The 10685-nt window shown below is 41.4% G+C and overlaps 1 protein-coding gene across 1 annotated transcript in view; it reads right to left on the reverse strand.

Annotated features, from left to right (window-relative positions):
• Window positions 1-8507, reverse strand: part of RAVER2 (ribonucleoprotein, PTB binding 2) — a 102296-nt gene extending 93789 nt beyond the window's left edge. Inside the window, exons 1-3 of the mRNA XM_029945819.1 lie at window positions 8477-8507; window positions 553-622; window positions 89-451 (exon numbers count right to left, since the gene is read on the reverse strand). Of these exons, the coding sequence (XP_029801679.1) occupies window positions 89-451; window positions 553-622; window positions 8477-8507 (464 nt within the window). The remainder of the gene's footprint in view (window positions 1-88; window positions 452-552; window positions 623-8476) is intronic.
• Between the last annotated feature and the right edge of the window lie 2178 nt (window positions 8508-10685).

Raw genomic sequence — 10685 nt, forward strand, 5'->3', positions numbered from 1 at the left:
AGAACCACCTCGCGGGAACCTCCCCCCCGGGCCCCAGCCCCCGCGCACGGGCGGCGCCCATCCCTCCCGCCGCCCTGAGCGCCGCCACCGGACACCTGTGCGCCGCGGGCGGGCGGGCTCCGCTCCCCGCGAGGCGGTAGTGAACGCCCCAGGCTTGGGCTCTGGGGACGCGACCCCCCAGCGGCAGCTTCCCGGGTGGGGGCTGGGGAGGTTCTCGAACCCTAGGCGCCGTCCCCCGCGCTGCCCCTCCACGTGACACCCAGCCGTCCCCGGGCTCTCCTCAAAACTCCCGAGCTGGGGAGGCTCGGTGGTTGCAGACGCCAGATCGGGCTCCCCAAACCTGGGGAGGTGCCCTGCAGGCTTCCGGACCTTAACCTTCCTTTCGCGCTCAAGATGTGCAGATTTCGCAAAGAAGTTTGAGTTGACGATGAAAAATAAAACTTCAGATTTTCTAGGTAGTACAAAAATACTCTGGAGGAAATTTTATGTATTGGAAAAACCTGATAGCAAAGGATTTTCCTAGCTGTGCACCAGAAAGCCTGTGCTCTTCACCGGTCCCTTTCGTAAATTACTAAAATGTAAAAAGCCAGGATGGTTGCATCTGCAACGTTATAAAGCGATCCTGAAACAAAGACTAACAGGGATGAGGAGTAATACAGGGGGTTGGAGAATACGCTAATTGAAACTTGCAGAGTTACATTGTAGAACTAGACTCAGTCAAAGTGATGTTATCAGATGAAACCATCAAGCACCGTTTGGCACCAGCCCAAATGAGTATCAGCAGTCCGTTAGGGGAACATATTTTAGATGAAGGTAACCGAAAAGTAAAAACAAAGGATCAAAAAATACTGTGTAGGGGCGCCTGGGTGGCTCAGTCGGTTAAGCCTCCGGCTTCGGCTCAGGTCAGATCGCACGTTTGTGGGTTCAAGCCCCGCATCAGGCTCTGTGCTGACAGCTAGTTCAGAGCCTGGAGCCTGTTTCCGGTTCTGTGTCTCCTTCTCTCTCTGCCCCTCCCCCTCTCATGCTCTGTCTCGCTCTCTGTATCAAAAATAAATAAAACATTAAAAAAAATTTAAAAAATACTGTGTATTCAGTACTTATACTGTACCTCCACATAGTTCTAAGTCCTTTACATAAATTTCATCTATTCCTCACAATAACCCAGTTTTGTTTTAGGTTCTATTTCCCCCATTTACACATGAAGAAATGGAATCTGGTCTGCTTAATTCTGAAGTCCAATGTTCTCAATAATATAAAAAGATTCCCCTGTAATCGTAAAATAATGACCCTTAATATTCCTGAATTTATTCTCTACCAGTAGGTAGGTAGATCATTTAAGTGATTCTGCAGTATACCCATGTTCATAGCAAAACTATTTCCAGGGGCGCCTGGGTGGCTCAGTCGGTTGGGTGTCCGGCTTCGGCTCCCGTCATGATCTCACAGTTTGTGGGTTTGAGCCCCGCATCGGGCTCTGAGGCTGGAGGCTCGGAGGCTGGAGCCTGCTTCCCATTCTCTCTGACCCTCCCCTGCTCATGCTGTCTCTGTCTTTCAAAAATAAATTTAAAAAACATTAAAAAATTAAAAAAAAACTATTTCCAACAGCCAAAGGGCAGAAACAACCCAGATGTGCATCTACCCATGAACAGATAAATTGTGGTATATGCATGTAATGGAATATTATTCAACCATAAGAAGGAATAGCACTGCTATAAGACAGAGAACATTAAGCTAAGTAAAATAACAAAGAGTCACATATGTATGATACATGTATATGAAATATCCAGAATAAGTAAATCCATAGAAGACATAATGCAGATTAGTGATTACCAGGGATTGGGGGAGGAAGGATTGCTTAATGGGTACAGATTTCCTTTTGGGGTGATGAAAATGTTTTGGAAGTAGAGGTGGTTGTTGGCCAATAACATGAAGATACTAAACAGCCACTGAGTTGTTCACTGTAAAATGTTTATGTTATGTGAATTTTACCTCATAAATGTTTAAAATGAGGGGTGCCTGGGCGGCTCACTTGGTTAAGCGTCTGACTTCGGCCAAGGTCACCATCTCATGGTTCGTGGGCTGGAGCTCCCCATCAGGCCGACAGTGCAGAGCCTGCTTGGGATTCTCTCTCCCCGTCTCTCTCTGCCCCTCACCCACTTGTGCTCTCCCTCAAAATAAATAAATATGCTTAAAAAATAAAATAAATATTTTAAATGATATTCTATAGCTTATAGCTTTGTTACCTATTATTTATTTTTCTGAGACTTCCTCTATGCCAAATACAATTGAAAATCATTATTTTTCATGGCTACATATTGTTCTATTGTGAGAATCACAAAATTTCTTCATCATAGAATAACTATATTAAAAGATTTTTGATATGTATTTCCCAACTCTTCAGTTTTCCCTATAGCACACATTGCCTGAGATGCTCATTTCTCTACCTGCATTCAAGATAATTTGACATCAGAACCACATCTCATTTTGTTTAAAACTTTATTCCTTTGATGATTAAAAAAGATTTGAATTTTAAATTCCAATAAAGCCCTGTTTTGTAGGTGGAGAGACTAGAAGTATATTCATTTTTTTAAAGTTTTAATGTTTATTTTACTTTTGAGAAAGAGGGGAAGGAGGGGCAGAGAGAGGGAGACACAATTCAAAGCAGGCTCCAGGCTCAACCTCAGAAACTGTGAGATCATGACCAGAGCTGAAGTTGGACACTTAACCAATTGAGACACCCAGGTGCCCTGAGAAGTAGATTCTTTAAATTATGAATAGCCTTAGCATGGCCTCTGACCTTGAGTCATTCAATTAAGTTTCAGAACATGTATATATTCAAATGAGTACTGTCTTCCTAACATTTATTAAATGCCTCTTATGTCTAGAATACACACACACACACACACACACACACACACACACATGCACACAGAGGCACTGGGATACAGAAATAGCAAAATAAGTTTTCTGTGTGATAGGGACTCAATCTAATTGGAAGAAAATTATACAATAATTACATTAAATGTGATGCACATGCAAACAGAAACTTCAGAAGCAGTCCTGCAAAACAGTGATCTGAGTCTAATTTTAGTGATGTTGCTTTTGCTGAAAATATTTTTCAAACTACTATTTTGGTATTGACTTCAGAATCTATGGCAAAATTTCTGGCACAGTTTCTGTGGTGGTGAACATGCATGTCTCAGAGATGGGTTTGACTTTGGAAATAATTAAATGTTATTTGAAGCCAAGTCTGGTGAATGAATCAGGTATTGATTATGCTTTTGGAATTATGATTATGTAATTAGAGTTTGAGGGCCGCAAGTGGGGCATGTTATCAAATGTTATCAAATTTAAACCAATTTTATTAAGTGGGTACTTGGACATGATCCAACTCCTTGAACAATGTTGCTGTGTCCTGTAGGGCGGTGAATGTCAAACTACTTCCCAGTCCAGTGGGAATAAATACTATGTTGGGAAATACATTTTACGTCACAACCCAGTACACACACACACACACACACACACACACACAGACATATAACTGTAACAAAAATTTTACAAAATAACATACTCCTACCTGATGCAGCATGCTATAGCATTTTCTATTCTGTTCCTTCTTTTTAATTGCTGGGGCGACACACTAAATTGATATCATGTGCCACTAATGACTCATTATTCACATTTTGATGAACACTGCTCTAGTTTTCAAATCAATGATTTTCCTCATTACTTTGGCTCAACTGTTTCCAAGGAATTCAGAGAAATAACAGAACTTACTGATTTTCAGTTATTTAACTGATGTGGTTATTATTGCCACGTGAGAGAAATGGATGGACACTGCAAAGACTTGGAAATGCCACTATAATTCAAAGAGGTCCTCTCATCCCAGGTTTTAGCCTCTTTAAACAGCAGCTTCTGTGGCAAATTAGAGGAACATTCTAACCTGAACCCAAAGTGGAGTATAATTATCAAGCTGCAACGTATCTACCAATAGCCACAGGTGATTATCATGATCTATATAATTACCTTGTTCTTAAAACATAAGCAGTGCTCAATTTTGCCTTTATTTTTAAAACTTTTGGAGGTTATTGTTGTACATACATATTTTTAAAGATTTGTTTTGAGAGAGAGAGAGAGCATGAGCTGGGGAGCGAGGCAGTGGGGGAGAGAAAGAGAGAGGGAGAGAGGGAGGGAGAGAGAGAGAGAGAGAGAGAGAGAGAGAGGGAGAGAGAGAGGCTCTCAAGCAGGCTCCACACTCAGCAGGGTGTCCAGTGCAGGGCTCAATCCCAGACCCTAGGATCATAACCAGAGCCAAAATCAAGAGTTGAATGTTCAACTGTCTGAGCCACCCAGGCACCCCTATTTTTGTAAGACTTTGTAACTTAATAAGAAATTTGTCATTTATTCATTCAGTGACATACAGTGAGTACCTACAATGTACCAGATACTGTACAGACACACCAAATTTGATGGATTTTTATTTGGAAATGGTCTTTTCCCTAGGGAAAGAAATTGCAACTCAGTAAGTACAAATTTGGTATGATAAATACTATGACTAACTATACTCTTATTAATAGCACACAGAGGTGTTTGATTTTGACTTAGGGGAAGGTATCATGAAGAGCTGGGTCTTGAAGGACAAGGAGTTTTCTAGATGACAAAGGCTAAGTACTGAAACAGGGAACAGAAGGAAACCCAAACGTATCAAAGGGACCGGCATAAACATGAAATAAGAAGTTTGGTGTTAATGAAGCCTGTGTCACTTTTGCGAGAGCAGTGGAAAAATAAATGAGAATGATAGCAGGTATCATTCCATTTTAAGAAGTTGAGGCCAATGCTTTAATATGGCACAAAAGGCAAACTCCTGGAGAAAAGCAATATTAGAGGCTCCTTAGGGGCGTGACATGATCAGATATCGCTTTAGGAAAAATAATTCTGACAACGGAGAGGATGAATTTAGCAGGTCTTATGTCAGGAAAGCCAGTTACACATCTTTTGAAACAAAGTAAAAACCTCTATGGGTTTATACTGGAGTAGAAGAGTAACAGTAACAGAGGGAATTAGGCATCATGTAACTTATATGTATTAAATGTATAGAGCTTTACATAGGTTACCTATGCTGTATTCTTTATTTTTTCTTTGTATTATTTAATTTAAAACCCTGTCATCAACCTGTAGTGTAGCTAGTACATACCTATTTACCAATGAGGAATTAAAGTCAGAGAAGGTAACTTGTCCAAAGTCACACAGCAGGTTGGGGAACCAGGATTCTAACACAAATCCGCCTGCTTTTGGAGCTCAGGTATGTGAACTTGTGTAACTGTAGCTGAAGAGGGGGCTCGGTCTGTGAGACTTTGTTGAGAGAAACACAAGGGAGCAAAGTACACACAGAATATAGTGATGGAGAAAGCAGGCTCCGGCGTTAAAATGCCTGGATTCAATTCTGTGTATCTGGAGCCAGCTATTTAGAACAGGAGAGAGTAATTCAAATATGCCGCAGAATCCTCATCTCTAAAACGGAGATAATAACAGCACCCACAAGCTGTTATTAAAGCTATTATGAAGATTAGATGAGGTAATGTACATAAAGGGCTTAGCAGAGTGCTTAGCTCAAGGGCAAGATAAAAAGGCAATAGTAGTAGTAGTCGTCGTCATAGTAGTAGAGGTAAGTTCTCATTATTTTTAGAAGTCTTGTTAACTTACTAGATGTCAGCAAAGAGAAAGAATTTGAGAAAGACATCATGGTTTCTAATATGAGACCAGATGGGGGTGATGCCGCAAACGAAGGAGGGAAAGTTTAAGAAAATACCACGCTCAATACAGGCATCCAAGCTTCAAATACTGCAAATCTAGATAAATACACCCATTAGAAGATCTACAACTTGCAAGAGAGCCAGGTAGTTAAAATGAGACTGGATGAGACCATCCAGGCTGAGTGTGTATTGAAAGAGAAGTCCAAGATTGGGACTTGAGGGGCAACATTTAAAAGTCCGAAAGGAGGGGCGCCTGGGTGGCTCAGTTGGTGAAGCCTCTGACTTCGGCTCAGGTCAGATCTCACGTTCGTGGGTTCGAGCCCCGCTCAGGCTCTGTGCTGACAGCTCAGAGCCTGGAGCCTGTTTCAGATTCTGTGTCTCCCTCTCTCTCTCCCCCTCCCCCTCTCATGCTCTGTCTCTCTCTGTATCAAAAATAAATAAAACATTAAAAAAATAAAATAAAAGTCCGAAAGGAAAGAAAGTGGAAGGCACTAGGCAGTCCTGTTAAGACGCTGCTTCGACTATGTACATGCCCACCGGCAACAACAGTGCCAGGTGAAAATGTAAAAGATGGCCAGCAAACATAGTTGTATCACATGAGGTTTTCTCCGTGGTTTGTCATCCGCAGTTACCTTAGAGGCGACCTCTAGCTCCTGATTCTTGGCTCCAGCTCTCTGTTACAGCTTCTGGCACATGTCCTCCTTGGCTTCTGTGTCTTCACAGTATTGGCCTTGGTTGTTTTTCTTGGCTTCCCTCTCGAATCACAAGCTGAACCAACTTACCACTGCTTTCTGCTACCAACCGTGCATTCTATGATATGTCAGCCATAAAAGAACCCCAGAATCAGAAAGGAAGGAAGGAAGGAAGGAAAGAAGGAAGGAAGGAAGGAAGGAAGGAAGGAAGGAAGATGACTGCAAGTGAACTAGGAGTGGCTTCAGAGACGCCAAGAAAGAGAGATGTTTCAAGAAGGAGAGTGGTCAACTTGCTAATGCAGCGGAGAGCGCAAACAGAAGGAGGACTGAAATGGAGGTAATTGGATTTGGCAGCTAGGAAGCTCCTGGTGTCTTTGAATGGAAGCAACTTCAAGAAAGTGGTAAAGGGACAAGAAATAAATCTGTGAAAAAGAACTGGTGAGATTCTAATTTTCTCCATGAAGCAGGAAAAAGATCAGCCTCTAATATTTAGGAGATTTAGCAGAACATTAAAAACTCTGGTCCACATGGGTGATTTACACATACACACATACTGAATCCCCACAACCACCACATGAAGGGCAGCATTAAGGAACTGATGTAATAAAGAGAAGTCATCCAGCAAACGTGAGGCAGACTTAGAACTCAACCCCAGGTCTGTCATCAAATTCCCTACTTTCTTTTCTTTATATTGTTTTAATTTTTTTCAAAAGATTTTTTTCAAAAATGATTTCTTTTTTAAAAAGTGCATGCCTACACAAGCAGGGGAAGGGCAGAGAGAGAGGACTGACGTGAGGCTCAAACCCATGAATTGTGAGATCGTGACCTGAGCTGAAGTTGGACGCCTAAGTGACCAAGCCACCCTGGTGTCCCCAAATTCCCTGCTTTTCTTATTGCATTTAGCCACCAAAAGGGATGTGAAAGTACTGATGTAGTAACAACAGACATAGTATTATAAATATTATTACTTATAAATCATGTTTAAATTACTTATAAATATATATAAATATATAATAGTGGTAAGAAAGATGAGTAACATGAATCAGTTGATGCTGAATCAGATACCATGGTGCCCATGGTAACAGTGAGATAAATGCTTTTGTTGCTTAAAATTTAATGACAAATAATAGCCTTACATCTAACTTTATGCGTAGAGGACAGTGCCTGTGAGTACTAGGACTAAATGAAGTTACTTAATACAAATGACTTTTCTGAGTTTCATTACAGCCACAATAAAGTATCACTTATAGACTTTGCTTTTGTTATAATCTGACTATGTCTTTAAAATATTTATAAGCTCTAACTTTATATTTATTCTTATTTCCAAGGTTATGAAAGATATTTTGAAAGTTATAAATATGTAAAGCACAAACATTTCCCTTGAGCCTTGTGTTGTAAATAATACAAAAAGAGTTTTACATTTTGCCATTGAAATTTGGATTCTTTTCACACCCTCACTTGCAGAAGGCTTTCTATCACTTTCTAATACACTATCAAAAATGTAGTTTTTAAAAATGGTAGCTATAAAGTTATTTTAAAAAGCCATGAAACAGGTGGCATGAATATTTTAAAAATAAAGTATAACCCAGCTATCTAGCAGAGAAATCAATCTTTTTAAGTCATAAAGTGTAGAATGAAGGGAGTTACCATTTAAGCAAGTGACATATAAAAAATCATTTTGTTGAACATTTTTTGAAAGTGCCTATATAAAGGAATACATATTTACTTCATAGGACAGATGATTCTCAACCTGACTATCCTTTCTGTGACACTTCCAGTAATAGAGTGATTGCCCTCTGGGTATATTGAGGATTATAGGATGATTTTCTCCTACATTAAACAGCTCCAGGAAGCTATGCCTTCTTAATTCTTATGTCCAATTTTTATCGATTTTTTGGTCTCCTTCCTTATCAATTCTCATTTCTCCCTGCCAGCCCATTTATTCACAGACCCATTTATGCCCTGTTGTAACAGTAAACCAGTCTATCCAATGCATATATGTGTAAATAAAAATTTGCATGTGGTCATGCTTACCCACAAAGCACCTTGGCTGCTCCCGTTCCATTTTCCACCTGGCCTCCTGGTGGTGGCTTCTCTCCTTCCTGCTCACATCATGTAGACTTGATTGCGGAGCTGTTCCCCTCAGCTCTTCCCTGGAGAAGTGAATGAAGTGGGGAGCGCCTGGGTGGCTCAGTCTGTTGGGGGTCCAACTCTTGATTTCGGCTCAGGTCATGATCTCACAGTTGGTGAGTTCCAGCCCCACGTCAGGCTCTGCATTGACAGTGCAAAGCCTGCTTGGGATTCTTTCTCTCTGCTCCTCCCCCACTATCACTTAAAATAAATAAATAAACTTGAAAAAAAAAAAAAGAAGTGGAGTTGGCCAACAACCTCCAGATCCAGATCTGCAACAGTCATACTAAGGCCACTCTTCCTGCAGGAAACTTCTAGCCAAATACTTAACACAGCACAGGACTAGAGGTAGGCGATGTCTGCCTGACCTTAAGATTTCTCTAGTGGGCAATCTTTGTTTGGGAACTGCTTGGTTGCCTGGTCAGACTTCCTCCAAAGCACACGGTAGCCCTGGGGCTTTTCCTACATGATCTTGTCTCCTGTCACAGGAGTCAGACCTGCTTTGTGGTTTGAAGGCCCTCTCTATGTACTCTCACTCCCTTCCCCTTTACCCTTCACAGGTGTCTCCTCAGTACATCTTTTGCACACCTAAGTTTGATTTGGTGTGTGCTACCCAGAGGACCCAAGTGACACAGTTGGTTAAAAAAAAAAAAAAAAAAAAGTCCAAGAAAGCAGGCGGTAAAATTAGGTTTGAGGGATCGTTCATTCATCCTTGGCTGGCAAGCAGGACCTCACTGTGAGTGGAATGTGGGGAAAAGAGAGTCCCCGGCACAAGGAAGCCCCGTGATTGCTGAACATCTCACTGCTGGTGACTTGGGAAAGCGTTCTTGTAGATAGGGACAGCTTTGCTCATGCGATGATCTAGGCATTTGAAAGATATGGGGAGAATAATGCCTACAAGTATGGTGGTGTTGCTGGTTATTTTGAAGTTCTGTTGATGCCCTGCAGATGGGTAATGAGAAACCAAGAAAGCAGGAAACAGTAAAAGGCAGTGTAAAAGACAAAGAGAGAGAGCCAGTTTGAGCACGTTCTTGGAAAATGGGATTGAACACCATCACAAGGATTACCCCCCACCTCATAGGATGGGGCAAATTCACTATAAGGTGGCTCTTAGAAACCTGGAAAAGGTGACATAACTCAGGCTGAAGTTGAAATGCCTGAGTCGCTATGGCAGACGGAAGAGGAAGGAATCAAAGTGCTACGGGAAGAAGTATGTTATAACAGCCTCAAAACGCGAGACCAGAAGTCCACCAGAAGATTCTGTTCCGCAGCAGGGCCTGGAGAACACACTCCACAGCTATATACCGGTGAGACGGGCACCAGCGCCATTAAGAAGTCTCGTGGTGGCACTCCTTGCAGCCCAGAGATACAGCTGTCACAGATTTGGGCTCATTCATACCAACAGGGATGCTAGCACTTCACAGTAAGAGGAGCCCCATAACAAAATGTAGCTATCGGAAGCCAGGGCGGGGTGGGGTATCATAACTATGACTACCGGTAAGATTGGAACAGCTGCTGTCAAGGGATCATGGCCCACAGAAGGCTGTAGAAATGGATAATAGAATCTCGTGTCCCTAGGGGCAAAATAGAAGGACACCAATAAGAGTGCCATTTAACATCTATGATCAGAAACAGGCAAGAACAGAGAAACAGGAAGATAAAACTTCATGCTCAGCTCCTGGACCTGAGACAAAACTTTAAATAATTAATATAATTTATTTTTAATAATTTTGAATAAAATGATGGACATAACTTTTTAATCTCTTGAGGTGACCACAAGGTGTCTCTCCTTTTTTTATTTCTGTATTTTCCCAGTTTAATTGAGAAATAATTGACATGCATCACTCTATAAGTTTAAGGCATACAGTATGGTGGTTTGATTTACATATATGATGAAACGTCTACCACAACAGGTTCAGCTAACATCCATCTTCTCATAGAGATAGAATAAATAAAAGAAAAGAAAGGGAAGGAAAGAAAAGAAAGAAAAAAAGGGAAACAACTTTTTCCTTGTGATGAGAACTCTTAGGATTTATGGTCTGAATCACTTTCCTATAAACCCTGCAGCAGTTTCACCTGTGACCATCATGCTGGACTTCACAGCCCTAGTGCT

This window comes from Suricata suricatta, chromosome 8, assembly GCF_006229205.1.
Source record: "Suricata suricatta isolate VVHF042 chromosome 8, meerkat_22Aug2017_6uvM2_HiC, whole genome shotgun sequence".
NCBI classification, from domain to species: Eukaryota; Metazoa; Chordata; class Mammalia; order Carnivora; family Herpestidae; genus Suricata; species Suricata suricatta.